Genomic DNA, 22,283 nt, shown 5'->3' on the forward strand with positions numbered 1-22,283 from the left:
ACTGTTCTGTTATGAAGGAGATGTATAAATCACTTTAGTTTTTGGACAAATCATGGTGAAATGAATTTTACGGATCGAATAATATCTGTGAAAAACACCAAGAGACTGATCTATCAGCTCTAATATAATAGCAGTGAAAAAACAGACCTAATTAAAGAAGAACTAAGCATCTAAACATAATAAGTGGTAACGGTATGGTTTGATTTGAGGGAATTATATTGTGTTTAATTTGAAATTAACATACATCATGATTAAAAATATGTAGTGACCTGTTAATGTACAGTGTGATCTGTGGTTTTAAAGGAGCTTCTTTTGTAGCTACTGACTGAGCAGAAAACACCACAGACACATTCAGTAGCTCAGTGGGAGTCACAACCAGATGAATAAAGTAAACAATATTCTTGCTGAGATTTTCTGCATCACTGATAAACTGTGGGTTCCTGTGTAACAAACAAAAAAAAAAGCTTTGTGATGCATATAGCAATACTGTAAATGCATGGCTTTGTTAGGTAGAATTTATGTCACATTACGACTCAACAAGTTATGTATTTATACCGTTTTCTCTCGGCTGACAGTTTATATGGCTCATATGCCAACAATGGTTATAAACGTAAACAGAAGGGGGGGGGGGGGTATTCCACATTAGAAAACTATTTAAAACAACACTAAAACTAGCCTTTATAATAAAATCAAGACAACTGTTTTTCTTTAAAGTATATTATTTAATATTAAATACATTTCTGTCTATAAACATACATTTATCCACATATAAAAGCATGTGTCACTATTTACACTTAACCCTCCAAAAGAGCCCTATCATACAAACAATATCCTGAAACTACTCTAAAACATCCCTTCCTGTCCTCAGATTTTAACAGTGATTGTCGCAGCATTTCCTTCACATTGATAGGACTGACACCTTCCCTTGAAATGTCCTTACAAGGAAATTCATTATTTAACCTTATTGCTAAAGTCATCTGAATATTCACTTGTAAATGCACGAATGTGTGCATTATTATTTTCTGAAATAGAGACATTCTTGAACTGCAACATCCAGTGGAATTGGTTTTGACCTGTGCTCCAAACCTGCCACATCTACACTGATAGACAAGACACGCTTCATTATCTCTGAATTTTGGTTTAAAAAGTGATGCACTGACATTCAATATTCCTGAAATAAATTGTGTGACAAAAGTGCACATTACCACTGCCCTTTTCAGTCTAAAGTAAATTATTGTGTAGGACATGAAATGTGTAGTACGTATCTAAACCAGAAACCTTTAACGTGAGGCTTCATGTCTGACTACAATGAGCTAGAAACCCACAAACAGCGTGGCTGCTGTTTGAGAAGCTTAATTTGACTCCATAACACCAGAGTGACCTTATGACAAAGATGTTAAGAAAGACTGTAGCTACCAAACTGACTCATTCCTCCACTTTAGATTTCTTCTTGGAGGTTTTGGGTTTGGAGGTTTCCGACTCTGCAGGTTCTGGGGAGCCTGGAGGGTCGGTGGGCGGGCTGGGGGCTTTCTCCACATCAGGTTCTGGCTCAAGGGGCATCGAGGGGCCTTTGGTAGAAAATAACAAAAGCACAAGAGTTGATGCCATTTCTTTCACCAAAGGTTGCTCGGGGAAGGTTCCCAAAGATCTATATGAATAAATAACTTAACGTTGGATTCATTAATATTTAGATCTGTAGCATTATTCAAGAACTTCAGGTGAGATTAGCTTGTGTTACTGTCGTCCCAAAGCCTTCTGCTGACATGTCTATATCATATCCAGCAGTATAGGAGCTGACTCAGACTCTAAATGAAGATACAGCCACACTGCACTTATATTCACTCCAGCTCCCAGCTCCTACTTACTCCAATTAAAGCCCACACAAAAGACAAGGTCAAGCATGCGTTTCCTGTTTTAATTTGAGTTCCAAAGTGGCTACAGCAAATTTATGGGTCAGATTTCAACTTTGTTCAACTTAAATCGAGCAGATGTGCACAAATAGATCTCAACAGAGGGCAATAAAATCACTGAAGCACTGTGTTTGGAAATGGAGAATTCATTATTCTAGCACCTTGTTTTGTACAACATCACACATCAGACCACAAAGCGTCACGATGGCTCTGAGAATTATTTATGTACATATCAAAACTATGACACCACATCGTGTTTTGAGGCTGAATGCAATTTTAATGAAGGCCTAATGTTATTGTACTTTTTGAGATTAATCGTGTCATTGTGCTGTGTATTTGTTCTGAACTGCCGAGGCTGTAAGCTATAATCTGGTACGGTACATCAGGCGGTAACATTTATCTTTTGTACTTTTCACGGTCCTCATAAAATAAAATACAATGAAATGAAATAATCTCCAGTTGTGTCATCCCCAGATGGGCAGTTTAGATCAGCTTGTTTAAACGGTAGCATTTCCTCACATTTAAAAGGTGGTGAATCATTAGGGAGTACCTGTTTGATGCTTTCATGGGACATTCATATCTCTAACAACAAAATTTACCCCACAACTAAACATTACATGTAGGAGTAAGAGGTGGAGTACTGACGTAATGCTAGTTTAAAACAGTTTAATTATATATATATATATAACATACACACACACACACACACACACACACACACACACACACACACATATATATATATATATATATATATATATATATTACTATAACTTTTTGTAATCAACAGCAAAAATCTGTCAATGTCATGGTTGTATGCAATACTAATTATTTTACTGAAATAAAATTTAAAAAATCAAACCAAATCTCGTAACACTGCATAGATTTTCTACAAACATATGCAGATATCTGTTTATAGAAGATTAACATGAACTTGTTTTAAAGACTATTTACAAGCTGTATTTGTATATTCACAACAAGCTGGTCATCAAACACTGCTGATTGAGTGTTCGACAGCAGACAGACTGTCAGAGCTGTGTAATTATGGAAAATGTCTGTCAGTGAACATTGATGATGCATTGTTCTGGTGTTATTTGTTAACAGCCTCACAAAAGTGGTAGAAACACAGCCCACAGACTGTGAAGAAAAGCACTCTAGTCCACTTACATCTGAGAGCTGTAAGCAGCGACAATCATTTTCTGAGTAGCCTTGAATTTATTGGCTTAACTGTGTGTCATTTTTCCACACTGCTGATTTTTCTTTTGTTGCCAAGAAAATATACTGGCTAGAGGTTAGCTTCTGTCTTTTACATATTCCATTTTCCCTTAGCCCATATATTCAATCTGCTACAGTAGTGCACGCAGGAGGCCGTGAATACAAGGAGAAGAGATTTTCAAGTTTCCATTTAAAATGAAAAATTGGGCTTTGGTTTAATGGAGAGAGGAGGAGGAGGCTGTGAAGTTTGCCAACACCCGCACTGAGAGTGTAACACTGGACTTTTTTAATGACATTTTTTTTCATGTGCTTAACTCATTTTGAGTTTGTGCTCAGAACAAATTTAAAGGGACAGTTCACCCCCTTTCAAAAATACATTTTTCCTCTTACCTGTAGTGCTTTTTATCAGTCTAGATTGTTTTGGTGTGAGTTGCAGAGTGTTGGAGATATCAGTCATAGAGATGTCTGACTTCTCTGCAGTATAGTGGAACTGGATGGCACTCAACTTGTGGTGCTCAAACCTCCCAAAAAATACATTTGAAAAACTCCACATCAATGTCTCTTTAAGAAAATTATGTCCCGGTGACTCAAGATAATAATTTCTACCGAACCACACCTGCTAGGTGAATCACTGCGCAGAGGAAGGTGTGCATCTACTCTTAGCTCACCTAGCACCACTGAGCAAGCTAATGTTACTTCATTAATATTTACATAACATGCTGTCAGGAGCTCGAGCCTCTCGTCCATGAAGACAGGCGTACTTGCTTATGTGCGGTAGAAAGAAAATAGTTCCTAAATGAAGCTTCTCACAAAAAGGTCTGTGGATTAGCTTGAGTAACTGGGTCATGGTTTCTCTAAAGAGACGTTGCTGTTGAGTTTTTTAAATGTATTTTTAAAGCTTTGAGCACCAAAAGCCGAGTGCCATCTAGTTCAATCATATTGGAGGGAGGGCAGACATGTCTACAACCCATATCTTCAACACTCTGCAACTCACACAAAAACGAGCTAGACTGATAAATAGCAATAAAAGTAAAAGAAAAAATATATATTTTTGATTTTGGGTTGAACTGTACCTTTCAGATAAACATTCAGCCATTCATTGTCTTATCAGCCCCTGACTCTACAGCCCATAATGGTAATTTGTACCTGTTGTTTGCTGGAGTTTTTTGTTGTAGCTTGCAGCAGAAGACATGGCTTGTCCCAGAACTTGGTTAGTACCAAGAGGAGCACCAGGGGTTTTGGTGGCTGCTGCAGAGTTTGGTTTTGATTTGGAGTCCTTGCCTGGTTTAGTCCATACCAGACTCTCTGACACCTGCAGGGCAGCTCCCATCTTCTGTGCCATGTCCATCAGCTGTTAGTGACAAGCGGGCAAAGACTTAAAAATGATGTTAATGGCTTCAACAATTGAGACATCAACATCAACAGGATCTAAAGTACCTCAGGATCAAATTCAAAGCTGCTGCTGCTGTCTCGAAGTAAGTTAACTTTCCTCTCCATCTCCTGATACTGATCCAGAGTTGCCTTTTTATCACCGTGATTATAGAGGAAGATGGCAAAGTTCAGGTTGACCAGAGGGTTGGATCTGTAGATAATTCATCACCAAGGAAAGAAAATATTAAATGATTAAACTACAGACTCAAGTTCAGACACACAGTGCATTTAAGGTAGAAGGTGTAAGACAGACTCACTCGTCCATTATTACAGCTTGTTCATACGCTCTGGTGGCATTCTCTACATCCTCCAAGTTGGTCAGAGCCACTGTTTAAAATGAGTATAAGAGCGTTTACACTTGAACTGATACACCCACAAAATGACTGTTCAGGAAGGCACATTCAGCATGTTCAGTTTGTTTTGTGTAGTATAGAGGTTGACAGATTTTGCCGATTATCTGCATTGGCGTTTTATTTTAATGATCGCCGCTAAAATTAATTAATTAAAAGGTGCAAAGAAAGTGTCAGCATGGGAGGAACTTACTTTGTAAAACCTCAGGGAGCTGTTTTTATTTATTCATTTTTAATTTAAATTTTCACTGAACTAAATTAAAAAAAAACATTGCAGGGAACTTGCTGTATATGATTTTGAGTTTCAGTTTTGGTTAAACATTTGCTAATGGTATTTTAGCAAAGTTTTGTGTTGGATTTTTTCATTTATTCAGTTGTTTAGTGTGAGTACCAATCTTAATAAACTCAAACTAAAAATGTAATAACATCTTTAAAACATTACTTAACACTTTCAGCCGTGCTAATGTTAGCTTCTAAATTTTTGCATGAGAGACATGGCTCTTTGTAGATTTTGTCAATAGTTTTCCATTATTTGGCTCAAAGGCATTTAATCAAAGTTTTGTTTTGGAGTTTTTTATATTCCAAATTCTTAATATTGACAGAAAGATTTTCATTTTTATTGTAAGTGCATATCAGTTTCAAATATTAGTTATCGGTCTCATTAACTACTAATAATTGGTATCTCCCCTGAAAAACCAAAATCAGTCAATCTTTAGTATAACATGTACTTTACAAAAGGCATACTATGTATCTTTTGCAAAATAATGCAGTACAGTACATCAGTTTACCAGTAATGAATTATTTCTCGTCTTTCCGACTCTGTACCTGCCAGCAACATGTAGAGCTCCCCCATTCGTGGGTTCAGGTTGATGGCTGCGCTGAGGAAGTGGAAGGCAGAGGCGTACTGCTGCATGGTCAGGTGCACCAGACCCAGGTTGTACAACACCTTCCAGTCAAAAGGAGACAAGTAGTGAGCCCGCTTCAGGCAGCTGATGGCCTGTGGGACAAATGAAGTTGGAGTCAAACAGCTGACAGGACTGTTAGGCAAGTCTTTTAATAATATATGATCCCAAGAAGAACCTAGAAAACAATAGATTCTGTACAATGGTGTAAAACTCCAGGTGCATACAGAACAAATGAAAAGTATATATCTATTATATGATCTCATCTGTTTGCCTCCAAAACTGATATAAAATACAGTAAATGAAGGGAAACCGGTCTGTTAGTTGATATAAGCAGTCAAACTGAAGGCAGGGCATAGTTTCCAGTAAAGCAGACATCCTGCTTCTAGCATACTACATTAAATTTACATTAAAGGCCGACAACACAGTGAAAATTCTCTGAGCTGTGTATGTTATGTTATTAGCACCCAGTCTGCGGTCAGTGTATAAATGATCAGTCGATCAACACTGATGCGGGTGTTTTATTTTGGCACTTTGAACTGAGATTTTCTTGTGGTTGTCTTTATAGCCTTTGTGGTTAAGCTCAGATCATTTTCTTAAATAAAATGATCAAAACAGCGATTTAAAACTTAATTACACGTAAAAGGAGTGCATTCAAAGGCTTACTTAAAGGTTCCCTGTGGAGTTTTTGACCACAATGAATAATATGAAGCAAAGTTTATACATTGCGGTTGCTAACAAGGGGCCAAATCAGACTACAGAATGTCTTCACGTCAATCTGCGCCGAACACGGCCTTACAGCCTTGTTGTGATGTTGACATCAAGTCATGAGATCATAATGTAGTTTGTTTATAACCTAACCTAGCTTTTTACTTCCTGTGATTGCATTCCGGTTTCAAAAATCCTGAAGTGGTTGTGGAATTTGTGAAGATTATCTTGCTCAACAAAATTTGAAAGTTTCATAAATGTTTGTTTACCACAAAGCTTATTTTCTGCAATAATCCAAAATCCTAAGGAAAAATTCCCTTGGCTTTTTGACAAAGGAACCAGGGCGATGCTAACTTCCTACAGAGTTGCTCTCCTACAGAAAAATGTCATCCCCGAGGCACTTTATTAAGAGCAAGCTGGTAGACAAGGTGAAAAGAATGCAGAAATCAGCTTCGTAAATCTTTTACAAGGATGGAAATGCAGTCAATAAGTTTGTTAGACTCCAAGGATACACACAATTCATTTTGGTGGGAAACACTGAACATAAACACAAACTTTGTTAATGAGAAAACTCCACAGGGCACCTTTAACTTAAAGACGTACTGACAACAAAATGAGTTAGTTTCTCTCTTCTTTATACATTTAGGTAGTTAAGAACAGTGGTTACCAATCCAGGAATTTGGTTTCCCCAAAGGGTAAAATAGCAAATGAAGTTGTCAGCACTCACAAACAAGTATATGACACTTTAAATGCATGGCAGAAGGGGAGAGAGGATGCCTTTCAGCGGCAGCCTGGGACCTGCTGGTGACCTCAGCGATGGGTCACAAGATAAATCTGAGGGGTGTCTAAATGATGAATGAGAGAGGAAAGAAGCTAACACAATGCTCTGCGACACAAATCTGTATTCATTATTTAGACTTTTCTCTAACCTTTGTTTTTTGAGGAATATTGGACAATTTGACCTCTTTGGGCATCAAACACACATTTAAATAAAACCACGTGAGAAGTTAAGAGGGAAAATGTTCAAACTGTTAACAACTCAGACATCTGAAAAGGAGCTCTAACCAGTTTTTTTTTTATAAGAGGTCACAAGCCGAAAAGGTTGTTAATTATAGCATATTATTTGTTTTTAATGTAAAACTTTATCTGAAAAGTAACTACAGAAATACTAAAGTAAAGTACAAGTGCCTCAAAAAACTATTAGTACTAGGCTAGGCTACTAGTACACACCTGGGTTTTTTGTGTCTTTTGTTTGAAGTACTTCCTTTATTGAGTCCTACACTGATAAAGACAAGAGATGAAATAACCAGTATTACTCACAGCCACATATTTCTTTTTTCCAAAGAAGCACATGCCGATGTTGTTCCAGAGAGGGGGGCTCTCAGGCACAGCACACGCTGCCACTCGGTACTTGTTCATGGCCACATCAAAGTCACCGTGGGTCTGCATCATGCTGCCTGCAGCCAGGATGGCCTGGGAATAAAAACAATGATTAGAGCGACATTAGAGGGAGATGTACCCTTTGAAACTGCACATGATGAAAGATGGACTGTACCACCTGACAGTGTGACCTTTTATTTTAACTGAAATGCTTTAGAAGAAGTCTAATGCACTGTCCTCAGGTAGCTTAGTAGCAAACTTCGTTTAAACCAAGACATAATGTGTGTTCAAATACCCACGTACCTTATAATTGTTGGGGTCAAAAGTGAGGGCATTTCCAAGGTGCTCAAATGCTTTTTGGTATTTCCCGAGCTGGCAAAAACATGAACACAGAAAATTATACATCTACTGCTTCTTAGATGTTTTTAACACGTCCAGTAAATGTCACTCTTATCTTGTAATGCTCATCTTTTGTGTATACATAATTTCACTGAAAAGGTTATTAAAAAAAACATCTACCTGTAAATACAGCAGGCCGAGAGTAGTCAGAAGTTCAGTGTTCTCTGGAGAAAATCTGAATAGAAATTGAGACAAGTTGAATGAAAAATGTCACTTTATCTATGCCCGTAATTACATTTAATGCCTGTACTTATGCTTAAGCAAACATAGTTGATATTCAGGGAATCTGCTGATTCAATCAGTGTTTGATTCAGCATAATGGTGGAGTATTAATTATGACCTGTGGGGAGATGATGTGGATCTAAGAAAAAAAGAACGGTAGAGAAGAAGCAGATTGGCACTGAAAAAAGGTTCACAGTGGTACATCTCATTAAAAGCAACACCAGCATTGGGGCGCTTGATTAATTAATTTAACCCCAACAGGAGGTAGCCATAATGAGCCCTATTGTACACACTGATGTCATTTCCTTATTTATGCCACAACCTAATGTTTAAATATTAACACGTGAATAGAGGTGGAAATGAACAGAATTTATACTGAACTGAAGAGGCCCCCCCGGGTTAAAATGTGGCAAAACTGGAGCTTTGTGAGAGATTGAAGGAGGACTACTTTTTGAAATGAGCTCCAAAGATTGAAAATCATCAGATAAATCAAGAGGGAACACCTCGGAAATAACCAGCCTCTTCTGAAACAGCATGTTTAATGGCTCTTATCTCGTTTAGTGTCTTGAGAGGATGTTATCATGAAGAAAACTGTCATGCCGAGGTTGTGTAAATATTAACAGTTATTAATAAAAAAGTTTCTTTTATCATTTTGTGGGATGAAAAAACTTGAAATGTAATATTCAATATGAATTAATATACAGTTATTTCTAAAAAATAAAAATAATAAATGTAGAGAACCATATAATGCAGTCATAATACCATGTGTATACCAAGAATGTTTGATAAAAACAGACATTTTAGGGATTTGTCTCTAAAGGGACAGTTCACCCCAAAATCAAAATTACATATTTTCCCTCTTACCTGTGGTGCTATTCATATATCTAGATTGTTTTGGTGTTGGAGCCGTAGAGATGTCTGGCTTCTCTCAAATATAATGAAACTAGAAGGCACTCTGCTTATGGTGCTTAAAGCACGAAAAAATTATATTTGAAAAACTCAAACAGCAATGTCTCTTTCCAGAAATCATGACCCAGTTCCTCAAGATAATCCACAGACGTTGTTGTAAGCAGTTTCATGTAGGGAACTATTTTCTTTCTACTGAGCTCCATCCACCAACTGTATCATCGCGTAGAAGGAATTGTTCATCTACTCATGGACAAGCAGCTCTTGCTTGTGAGAGAGTGAGATGTAAACATTAAATGCTCTCTCCTCAGCTTAGCTGCAAGGGCGTCACATCACATCATATTATCAGGGTACAACGTATGCACAGTGAAATCTGGCCTGCATCTACAAAAAGGCTCAATAGCTGGTGAACCATCCTAGAAAATGGGGATGACTGATTGGTTTCACTAAAGTGTCCACTGTCGTCATGATTCAGAATATATCTTCTACTAAAAATACAGATATCGGTGAGAATTATATAATTCTTTAAATGCTGAAAAGTTACCATGAACATGAACAAATGCTTTCTTATATCGGCCACCATCCATTCGAGCGCAGCCAAAAAGTTTTATCAAGCCAAACGTGCCAAGGAGGCTATAAAGACCACCTACAAAGAGCCCTGAGTGGTTGATGTCCCTTTTTTTCTGGCACCATCTGCTGTAACCCTCCAACATCGCAGCTCCAGTTACATCGTACGTGTCATATCCGATATCTCCCATGGTGTCAAAGACTGTGTCTCAGCCTTCACTGAATAGCCTTGCTGAGCTGAGCTGTAATGTTAGCTAACTCAGTGGCGCTAGGTGAGCTAGCAGTACATATACTTCCTTCTGCGCAGTGATACAGTGGGTGTAGTTCAGTAGAAAGAAAATATTACCCGCATGAAACTGCCATAACAAGGTCTTTAGATTATCTTGATTAACTAGGTCATGATTTCTGGAAAGATGCATTGCTGCTGAATTTTTCTAACCACACCACCACAACCCCAGTGCCATCTAGTTCCATTATATTTGACAGAAGACAGACACCTCTACAGCCGATATCTCCAACACTCTGCAACTCACACCACAGCAATACAGATTTATAAAGAGCACCACAGGTAAGAGGAAAAATATGTATTTTTGACTTAAAGGTGAACTGTCTCTTTAATGTCTTCTCAGTGCTTTTCAACATCATCCACATTTGACCTGTACTTACTCCACTGCCCTCTTATAAACCTCGATGGCCTTGTCAGTTTCTCCAGCGAGCAAATGAACCTTCCCCAGCATCATGAAAGTCTTGTCGTGCTTGTTTATCTGGAGAGCTATGTTTAGCTGCTCTTCGGCCTGACAGAGACAGAAGATTAATGTGATCAAATCACCTGAGAATGAGTCCAATCTGTTCTGTATTAATGTCGGTAAAATCAGCATACTCACATTTTTGAAGTCTTTGACGAAGAAATAGCACAAACCCAGATTATGACTGATCTCCTGGGGTGAGGAAATGTCAAATTAAAGATGGGGTGTTGGTGCATGTTTAATGAATAATGAATGCTGAGCCAAATTCAATTTCCAAATATAAAGTTATTTAAGATAACAGCTCTGTGGAATACAAATTCTACAGTATTACTGACTGTATTATTAGAGGGGACAGTTTCCAAAACATACTAGTGTAAGTGATTAATGGTCCTGCCTGGCCTGTTTGATACAATTTTTACAGACCTTACAGTAAAACATTCCTGGATTGGTTTGAAGTTTTGTTCTCTAAAAGTGTTGCATAAAAAGACATTCATTTTAGGCATTCCCCATCCTAAATGTGGAAGACTTTGTGGAGAGGACTTAACGTTGTGTTTTAGATGTCAGGGCCACTAAACACACAAACTGTAAAACAAAACAGAATCTCAGGTCTGGTGTGTTTCTTTTCTTTTACCCAATCTTTCTCGTTGAGCCGTGCAGCTTCGTGATAGAATTCAATAGCTGCTTTATGCTTTCCCAGGAGAAATCTGCAGAAAGAATAAACAACAATAATCCAAATAAGAAATTAATCAATCTTAATCGTTGTATGCTAAATAGCCCTTATTACATTCCTGCAACAGTGTAAAATAGTCACGGGGGATGGATTAACTTTTTCTCTACAGTATTAAAAAAAAAGTTTAGGCCATAACTGGCCTGCAGTTTGGCTGCTATCTCTATGCGTTTTTCTCCAACATGTCTCTTGTAAACCAATGAAGGAGGGTCGATGCAAGCCCGCCCTGAGTGCAGCAGACTCACAGTGATCTGGCCACTTGCTTGAGATTGTCAGCGCTGCTGGGATTAAGGATGGCACAGCTCTGAAACAGCTCCAGGGACTGTTGGATCTTGCCCTCCAGACGCATGATTAGTGCTGTGGCAAGAAATTAAAACACAAAAAGATCTTCATCTACACAAGCATGTAAAAAAAAAAAGCACATTAAAAATCAAAGGCACAGCGTGGGGTCCAAAGAACAGATTTGGGGGAACTAAATGATGTATTGGGGATCTTGGGCGTTGGACTACCACAGAGCCTTCATTTGATGTAGTTCCTCATTTGCATCATACGTGTGTGAGGAGGGGTTACTACAAAAAATAAGGCTTACCTTGGACATATATGGCATATTCACACATTCCATTAGTCTCCTGCAGTTGCTCTTTGATGATCGCCTACATGAACACAGAGCAGGACACAATTTCTTCAACTCAAGTGTGTGTCATTTTCAACATGTGTAAATACGAGTGCTGCTAAAATGAATGACTACAATGCTTTAAATATCATCTCAGGCCCCGATGAATACTAACCCCAGTGGGATTCAGAGTCATTCAAGAGTATGTTACCCTCTTCTGTACATCTGCATTACAACAGACTGAGAGCCCCGATAGTTTGGTATTTCCTGACACTGAAATCTGCCAGACTGTGTGGTATTTTGGTGCCCAGCACAGAGCGCAAGAGGCTCAGGGGAGAGAAGAGGCATAGACAGGTGGGAGGTTTGTTCAATGATGCAGCACAGAGCAAGTTGTTGGTATTTTGGCGAAAAATGTGGCTCAGACTTTGTGCTGAAAATCAACGTCCCTCAAAAATAGGGCTAAGCGATGTGGAGACAATCAAATATCAAAATGTTTTAATACAACAAATATCTCGATATTGACATTGCGATGATATTGTAGGTCGACTATTTCTGCTTTCACAAAGTATTTACATCATGACATTTTTGATAAATAATTATCAGTTAATGACTTAGCAGGTAAAAAATAATAATAGAAAAACAACTTGTCTGGTAAGTTTGAAAACTTACATCAATTCACTAAAATGCAGCCTTGAAAACTGTGAAAACACAACGCTTACAATATAACGATATCCAAAATCTGAGATGATTCCTAGTTTCTTACCACAATATCGACATTCATTCATTCATTCATTCATTTCATCGCTTATCCTGTTAAGGGGCCCCAAAGGGGCTGGAGCCTATCCCAGCTGGCATCGGGGCGAGAGGCAGGTTACACCCTGGATGGGTCGCCAAACTATCACAAAGCTGACACATTAAGACAATCATTCACACCTAAAAGCAATTTAATAGAGTCAACAATTAACCTCATGTCTGGACTATGGGAGGAACCTGGAGAACTCAGAGAAAACCTATGCTGACATGGGGAGAACGTGCAAACTCCACACAGAGGGACCTGACTCATATAATATTGATGAAATATCAATAAACTGCCTGACTTTAAACTCTGAGCCACATCTGTTTCAGGTCAGTCTGTTGCAAATGTGATGATTTTATCAACTAAATCAAACTGAATACTTGAAGCAAATGCATAGAAATTACAGAATAATACTTAAAATGTAATTTATATTCTAATTAAACAATTTTCCAGCCAGTAGAAGCTTTTAAATTGGCATCATGGTGGTGAAAGCAGGAACGATGGTAAATCATTTATCTAATTAATATGAGTGTTTCTTACAGTAACTGATGTCTACATGCAGTTGCTGTATATAATATGCAAACTTTCACCTTCAGTTCATTAAATCTCCGCAGCCATCTGAAGCAAGCAGGATGGATATGGTGATATATTTGATATTCTGATTAATAAAGTGGTGGCCATCCACTATGTTTCACTTTCATTAAATCGCATCCAAATGGCATGAGGCTACTACAAAGTGACCCCATGCAACTCCACATACATCAGACAGGTCTGTTATGTCTCAATATTCTACAACTGGAATACCAAAGGCAGAGGCTCATGAATTCTATGCATCACAGCGTCTTTTCCAACTTAAAAAAAATAAAAAATAGAAATTGTGGCACGAAGGAAACGCTGTTCTGTCACTTTTTAAGATATGATGTAACCATATGCAACTTCAAATACGACAGAATTAAAATTGAAATAGTGTTGAATTGATGCAATCATATAAACCGCTCCCCCAAACTAATTTTTATTATTAGTTTCTATCACCATTGTGCTTATTGTCTTTTTTAAAAAGAGACTCATGCCATCTGCCTCTGGCTGCCACTCTACATCATTCACACAAAAAATCTGATTTCCTGAAAAAGCAGATTCTTCATTTATTGACGTGACTGTGCATCACTGTGAATGGCTCAGCTGCTCCAGAGCGATGAGACCAGTGATGCGACTAACAGAGTATTTATTAAACGCCACACCCCTTAATCTACTGTATAGTCCGCCAGCTCTTCTGCACTGCGCTGCTGCACATACATGAACCAATATAGCAGGTGTGTTTAGGGACGCCCCCACACAGTCCGTGTAACCAAGACCTGCCGCTTTGTGCTCGTCGCTGCTCTGGAGCAATTAAAATAGGGCCCTGGGAGTGAGGTGTATCTCTCACAGAGAAAGTGAGAAGGAGGATGCCTGTAATATAGCTTACAAGTACAGGCATTTATCCAGAGACTTTACTAAGTACCTGCCGGTTTCATGTGGGAATACACAGGTCAATGCAGTGAATAAGGCCATAATAAAGTACAGTGTGAGACAGAACCCGGTACATGCCAGGCTTTAATTATCTTCATTATTTTTTAACCGGTCAGTCAGACCACCACAGACATGGGTCAACAGTAGAATAAACCGTAGCGAGGATGGGTAAATGGAAGTACTTTACCTTACAGGTATCATAGTCTTTGTGGATGTAGTGCTGGTGGATAAGCCAGTTTCTCCTCTCCACTATGGGAAGCTCTGGAGCTGGAAGGAAGAATATAATACATTGAGAAGAATTAATGTGAAAAAACATAATTACTGCAAAGTGGTTGGCCTCAACCAAGTTGCAGTATACATCCATTTCTGTACAGACTCATTGGCAGCCACAATAATAGACAATGCTTCAAATATGGATGTTACTGTAAAGAAGCGACAAATTCTAAAACATGTATTTTTCACATACATCTCCAACCTGGCAGCACTGTACATCTATATAAGGCTTGCACAGTATCCAAGTAAACCAAGGTTTAGAAATCCCAATGGTATTATTTTTAATACCGTCAGAAATACAAACACCCTTTCTATTAAACGCATACGGAGCTGCAGTGTTGAGGATGTAATGTATGTGGTGCACATTACACACCACCAGAGGTCAGTCTCCACTGAACAGGCTGCCGAGCCAATAAATAACACTGCTGCCAGTGGTGAGGATAACATTACAAAACTATAAATAAACTTTATGTGCACAATGAAATTTGAGGATGGTATGAAAATAATAAACAAATATAAATAAATAAATATATAGCCAAAGCCTAATCTATACAATAAACACAATTGCAGGGTCTTGGTTACCCAATATTAGTGTCACCAATTCAGTATCAAACTAAATCTCTCTTCTTCTGCTCCTAAATTATGGTGATGACTAATGGACAGGAAAGTGTTTTTGCAGAACAACATTATATCACAGAATGAAGTTGACCTTTGACTTTTTTATATAAAATTTCATCACTTCATCATCTTATCCTGATAGACATTTGTGTGAAATTTTGTCATAATTACCACATGAATTCTTGTGGTATGGCCAAAAACGTGTTTTGTGAGGTCACAGTGACCTTTGATCATCAGATTCTAATCAGTTTATCCATGAGTGCAAATGGATGTCAATGCCAAATTTGAAGAAATTTCCCTGAGGTGTTCTTGAGGTATCTCAAACACAAGAATGGGATGGACACCCTTCTTTACACACATCCGTACAAACACAATGCCTCTATCCACAACTGTCGCCGGCGTGAAGGCATAAAAATCAGGAAAACCTCAAAGTTCATTACCCTCCACTGTTCAGATGACTTATTTAGGTGATAGCTGAATGATTAATCCTGAAAGCTCCCTCTTTTTGCAGTCATTAGTATGTCTCTGATCTGACAGTGAACACAGATGTAACACTTCAACTTAAATCCGCAGGCTAAATTTAGGTCAATTCACCATCACACTGCAAATCTTAGCTTTTAGCAAGTTTTTACTGCTAAGATTATTAAGAGTCTGTTTGGACTATTTTTTAATTTATCCAGTCTTTTCTTTTTACATTTGGCAGTTGAACAAATAATTATGAAAGCCCCCTCCCTCTGCAGACAGTAGCAAGTCTTTGATCTGACAGTAACATACGTGTTAACAGTTCAACCAAAACCCCAGGCTAAACTATAATCTATTCACCAGTCTTGCTGAAAATGTCACCTTGTAAGCAAGTTTTTCGTTACAAACACTGCTTTTTTTCCCGTCTCCCTTTTAGTGTCTCGGCAGGTTGAGATATTCTCCCCGTTGCCAGGGCAACAATGTATCTCGCAAGCCAGGTGCTTGTGACAGAACAGAGAGGGTACAGAGACAGACTGAAAGAGGGAGACTGAAGGAATGAGCAGCACAATACAAAGCCAGCTTTAGAAAGGGTTAGGTAACCTCAAGAACCCAACCACAATGCTCCAAGTCTTCTTCCCAATGGAGTACAATATTTCATTTCATAAGGGGGAAAACGTAATTCCAATTCAAGCTAGTTTGAGTCTGGTAATCCTGTTATCTTACACCTACTACCTTCTTCTGAGGCTAAAAATAGGATTCAAGGCAACGTGGAATGAAGTGCTAGGCTTTGAGTCTGCCGCCGCCATTGGGGGGGGATATTATTAATGAACCGCTTGTGTAAAAATACAGTGTGAATTACACTAAAGCTCCCTTCTGTTTTTATCTGTCAGCGCTTCAAGCGGTGCTCTGTTGATTTGCCGCTAGAACTAGAGCCTCATCCAACAACTTCAGAGAAATCCTCTCCATCGCTGAGTGTGAAAACTGCATGGGTTTTCACACGTTTGCCCCGTCAAGATTCGGAATGGCCCTATTTGTAGCATCCTAATCCGCTTTCTTCCTGCTGAGACAGCAATAATATTCTTGTCTCTGGGTTTCAGATGGGGCCCTGTGGCGCTCCAGTGTCCACATACACAAAGCAGGGCGTACTTGGAGGAGAGATGGGAGACATGTGCGACATGTATTCCTGTAACTACAGTATGAAAGAAGAAGGGTAGAAAGGAGCTTGGAAGAACAGCGCAGCATGAGGTCTCCTAAATATAGTCCTGTGAAAAACTTCATCCCAAACATGGAGGCATTCTCTCATTGTTACATTTGATCTGGCTAATGCTAAGACAGATTTGGCTTCCATGTGCCTCAACCATCTGTTAAAAGGGGATAAGAGCAGAGAAGAGGCATGCTGAGATCAAAAGGCACATGGGGAGAATGTAATGAAAAATACGATGAATTTTTTGGGGGGGAAGTTTTACCACAAAAACTTCAAAAACCCCTCGGTCTTGTTAAGTAATTTAGTTTCATATTAATTTGCCGACGCTTATTCTTCCCGGAATTCGACAGAAATTAGTGCCGAAATAAGGCAGATGGCTACACTTACACTTGATTCTATACTGCACTGGAAACAGTGAAATGACCTTATGTTATTGGCATTGGCTTAACATAATTAATTTTATGCGTGCATTATATAACCCTAATTACATTTCAAAATGGTAACAACAAAATGAGTATAAAATCAGCAGCTTATGGAGGCAAATAAACACAGATTTTTGGCTTTTTATTGGATTATTTTCACATTTTTAGATTTTTGAGTAAAAAGACAGTTCACTTCTTGCATATATTCAGGTGACTTTGGAGTACATTTCAATATCCAATCATAGCTTAGATTCAAGACTTAGTACAAGTGATATGAAAACTCAATTATTTCACACTTAGAATTAGGTTTATGTCATACTTGTAAGGCATTACGTTTCCCTAAAGAGGAGGTAATGAAGTTCATGTGCAGCCACTTTACTTGTAACTCAGAAGATGCTTTTAAATATTGTGTTGATATTTCTCTTCAAGTAACTGTTCTTTGAAGTCTTTGCCCAAGTCAGGTCCATGTTATTTATTTAACCAAATATCACACATCTGCCTCAAGGAGCTTTACAGCATAAGACAACCTCTGTTCTTAGATGTGCATGTGTGGCAAATGTTTTATTGCTTTAAATTTCTTTAAAAAAATGTTTTAGACTGTATTCTGTTTCTAGCTTTTTTTCAATTATTGTACTTTTAATTATTGCTCTCTTTTCTAATGTCGGCATATAAGAGGATTTTAAGTGCTACTATTTTTTATTTAGTTGTGGAGCTTGTAGTACTTCACTAATACAGTATTGTACAGCCAATTAAAATACACTGTTTACTTTCTTCATTACTGAGTCATCTTGCCTTGCATTTATGTCCTACAGGTTTTGATTTGACTCCTCAAATTATACTAATACTTATACTATACTTAAGTACACCACATTAAGGGCGTTCATGCCATGTGAAAGGTCACTGCAAGGAAATAGAGTACCATATAATATAATACCATCGCATGTCCTTTATTGCTCTCGTAGGACTTATATTCTCAGCAGTGCTGATGATAAATTCAAAATATTGTCAAACCAAATCAAAGAGCTTAATCATGAGAAACAGTTTAACTGGTTAACAGGACATTAAGCCACAATTATTATGACAAAATATCCTGATATGAAAAATGATCAACACACATATTCCATGCAAAGAAATATCTGGAACATGGCAGAGCAGCATACTGTACAACAGCTTCTTCCGTTTAAGGACGGTAGATAGAAGAGAGAGGGTGACCTCTGCAGGACGATTAGGTCCAAACTCACTGTTAGTGTCTTTTACCAGTTACAGACAAATGGTCAGAAATCAAAATAATGGGTGTTGTTTGAAAATCATTTTGTAAGATGATTTGCAAGTGTAAACTGTACCTTTAGGTGCCCGGCGTTTCTTGGCTTCGGTAGCAACTGGGAGCTGGAAAATAAGAAATAAACACAAACAGATAAATAAAAGAAGTACTCAAATCCTATACTTAATTTAAAAGTACAAAAACATTGTCTACAAGTAAAAGTTACAGAGGTATATTATCTGCAAAGTGGTCCTTGTGTATCAAAAAAGCCCACTTATTATGCACAATGGCTCTTTTCATTATTTATTATGTTACTTTCATGTTATGTTTTTATCACTAATTAACACACAGAAGAGCAGTTTTATTTTCTGGTTTGTCAATGTGAAATCCATTTAAGACAGCCTTTTTTGTATACTGGACAGATAGTAAGTAAGTAGGTAGGTAGGTTTTGTATAGTATTGCATCATATCATATAAGTGTGTCTGCATTTCTTTTCAATGTAAAAAGCAACCAGTAATTAATAGTGTCAAGTTGTAGTACAAAATGTAGTGGTAAAAGTACAAGATTCTGGAAAGTAGTGGAGTAAAAAAGGGCTATAAAGTGGCATGAAGTGGAAATACTCAAGTAAGGTCCAAATTTGTAATATTATTACAGTACTTTAGCCAGCGTTCCTACAGTTTAAGTTAGATTAGTTATATTTAAGACTTTTTAAGACTTTTTTAATGCAACTCAGAATAAGACCAATTTTCTAATAACCAAAATTAAACAAGGACAATTTTATTTTGCCAAAATGTTTATTGTAACAAAAAATTACTTTTTGTCCAGTGGAAAAATAACTCTTAGCAGTGGCACACACGAATGGACAAATTATATTATCATAAAAGGCATCTATTAAGTTTACCAACAGAAGTGGATATCTGGCATTTCTGGCCTGGATGTGAGATTCCACTGCTTGGATTCCCATCCAAATGAGCTTAATACAAGGAATTTATTAAATCATTTAAAAATAAATAAATAAAAAAGACTTTACCACTTATTCGAGATTTTGCAATGTAAAATAAGAAGAAAAATAAATCCCAAAATCCCACTTCCCACATCTGAGCATTTTCAAGATTAATTTCAGTCAACTGAATACTAACTAAAGCCTTACTTTTAGACTAATACATTAAATGCATTTAAAGACTTTTTAACCTGGACCTGCAAAGTCTGTTTTGATCAGTTTTCACTGCGTTTACAGAAACATTAGCTAGTTGATATTACATCAGTAGGTTGTGATACAGCTTCCTTAGGTGCAGGTAGATGCACGCATGCTCAATCCCAGTGTTTCGCTTTCGCCTCTTTTCCCCATATTTGACTCACTTGTGGATTGCTTTGCCACTGTCGTGTTGTGCATTAATACTCAATGCTTCATCACATACTAAATCCCAGTTACAGCTGTAACACAGCAAGAGTTTGTGCTCAAGCCAGCCATATTTACAGCAGAGCTGGACAGTTAATAACGTCATTTAACGTCAATAGTTTTAGTATAAAACGTGGGCTAACGATGGTCAACAATGCACATTTGCCCTGCAACGTTACCTACGCATTTCTTTTATTGGCACCTCAATGTAGCTGTAACGTAAGCTGTTAGCTCTCATGTTTTTAGCTTGTCCTTGGATAAGTGAGATTAAAGACAGCACGAGAGGCAAGTTACCAGCTGCACGTTAGCGTTAATCAACTTAGCTCCGACTTATCGGTTAGCCAAGCTAGCTAAAAAATCAAATAAGGAGCCTTGTAACGAAAGCTGCACTTAAAACACAACGTAACGTTTACTCGGGGAGCGTCCCACCATTACTTCACCCAGCGGCATGTTTGTGTTTCCCGCAGAAACACGGTAACTAGCTTTGGTTTCACACTCACCGCCGAGGCTTTCTCCTCGTCCGCCATCTTGGGATGATCAACAGTAGAAGCTGTTGCCATGGAGACGCCAGAGGAATGCGGAGGAGCAGCTGGTCGGATTTATGAATGTGATGTTACCGCCCTCAACAAATATTAGGTTTGGTTTTACGATAATTATATAACACCATACAAGTGAAATTAAGTCTGTATTAAAGCCCGGTGGTGTTGGAGGAAAGAGATTTATACACAGCCCGAGGAATCATCAGTGTATTTTGTATTTTAAATCGTAAAAATAAGAACCAGTTTGCCTATTCGTAGCATTAGTGGAGTCTAAGGCTAAATTAACTAGAGTATACTTTACTTTCTGGTATCATTGTTGACATTTTTGTCAAAATGGGCCATTTTTAACTTTTATTTTGGTAAGCAGCCTGACTGTGTTGCTGCATATGGCATGATTTTTTTTAGCTGTTTTTTTCTCGATACATTTTGGAGTTCAGATATCAGCTTTTCTAATGGGTCTATAATACACTGTGTTTGGTGGTTTTGATCAGGACTGAAGTTGATCGAGAGAAAAAAAAGGAAAGGTAGAGGAAAAAAATATTAATCTGTAATATTTTTATAGCAGTTTTTGGAAGTGGACATTTTTGTCCTTACTCTCATTAAAGGGTCCTAAATTTGAAATCTGATGATGCACAAAAACTATTTATGCATCAAAATCAATCTTGTTGCTAATCATTAACATATTCAAGACTGTCTTAAAAAAACAGCTCCCATTCATTTACTAAATGGAAAATAACATTTTCTTTGTATTTTCTTCACTAAAACAACAGTGACATCATGTTGGCGAATCAAACTCGCATTTGAATGGTTTAAATTCCAAACATGTTTAAATATTTCGTACTTTTGATCAGGACTGAAGTTGATTGAAAGATTTAACCCAAAAAAGTGGGGAAAAAAATATTTTTATATGAAAACATTTTATGAAAGTTTTTGACAGTGGACATTTTTGTTCTTAATGGCCTTAAGTGGTAGTAAATTAAAGTGATACCCAAGGGTTGAATTGGAAATATTCAAATAAGGAGTAGCTTAAATTTGAACTTTAGTACAGCACTTCTAAATATAGGCTACTTAATTACTTTCCACCATTTAAGGCAGGAAAAAAGTATATTTCAAAATATCGTAACCTACCAAATAACTTTACAGCTCTACTCCATATCCAATAGTGCTTACCCCTTAAATCAGTACACAGTAGATTTTTATCCCCATCACATCTTCAGTTATAAGTCATTTCAATTCTTCACGACACATGTGACTTCATACTGAATATGGAGTCAACCGTTTTTTGTACTTCTGCACAGCGAAGAAGTCTGTGCATAGGAACAGACTTACAACAATAGCAAAAAACCCACAGGTAACGTAACATTAATATAACCAGCTATCTTAAACATGATCCAAATTTTCAAAAGAGGAAAAAATGACTTTTATTTAATTTAATGTTAAGACTGAGAACCGATTTTGAGCAAATACCCCTCCAGTAAATATGTTTTAAATAAGACACCAATATGTACAACACACCTTAATACACATTAGGATCCTTGAAAGGGAAACTTCACCATAAAATAAATGTCTCTATTAAGACAAACAAAATCAGACAAAACACTATTACCCAACACCTGCTAAAGGCACTGAGGTTACACCTAAACAAAGTGATTCAGTGTCACCGCTACAAAAGATCGTACTGGGACAGCATGTTTATATATATTCACAAGTAAAAATGTGAAAATGCT

At 37.6% G+C, this 22,283-nt stretch overlaps 1 protein-coding gene across 1 annotated transcript; it reads right to left on the reverse strand.

Annotated features, from left to right (window-relative positions):
- Nucleotides 1–725: 725 nt before the first annotated feature.
- On the reverse strand, nucleotides 726–20,577 carry bbs4 (Bardet-Biedl syndrome 4). The gene is made up of 16 exons (XM_042491175.1): nucleotides 20,518–20,577; nucleotides 18,701–18,743; nucleotides 14,566–14,645; nucleotides 12,053–12,116; nucleotides 11,709–11,820; nucleotides 11,368–11,440; nucleotides 10,875–10,928; nucleotides 10,657–10,784; nucleotides 8,416–8,470; nucleotides 8,200–8,268; nucleotides 7,837–7,989; nucleotides 5,732–5,903; nucleotides 4,814–4,883; nucleotides 4,563–4,707; nucleotides 4,272–4,476; nucleotides 726–1,568 (listed from the first exon to the last, which is right to left on the reverse strand). The coding sequence occupies exons 1-16, from the start codon at nucleotides 20,575–20,577 to the stop codon at nucleotides 1,426–1,428; spliced, it is 1,626 nt and encodes a 541-aa protein (XP_042347109.1). The 3' UTR covers nucleotides 726–1,425.
- Between the last annotated feature and the right edge of the window lie 1,706 nt (nucleotides 20,578–22,283).

Source organism: Plectropomus leopardus, chromosome 1 (genome assembly GCF_008729295.1).
Source record: "Plectropomus leopardus isolate mb chromosome 1, YSFRI_Pleo_2.0, whole genome shotgun sequence".
NCBI classification, from domain to species: Eukaryota; Metazoa; Chordata; class Actinopteri; order Perciformes; family Serranidae; genus Plectropomus; species Plectropomus leopardus.

What these genes read in the sequence shown, in the direction of transcription:
- bbs4 (XM_042491175.1), bottom strand. Translation starts at nt 20,577, where the DNA reads ATGGCAACAGCTTCTACTGTTGATCATCCCAAGATGGCGGACGAGGAG. An exon ending in AAGACTATGATACCTGTAAG is followed by an intron (nt 12,117 to 14,565) that starts GTAAAGTACTTC and finishes GTGTTCATGTAG; the next exon opens with GCGATCATCAAAGAGCAACT. An exon ending in AAAACTCCAGCAAACAACAG is followed by an intron (nt 1,569 to 4,271) that starts GTACAAATTACC and finishes TTTCTACCAAAG; the next exon opens with GCCCCTCGATGCCCCTTGAG.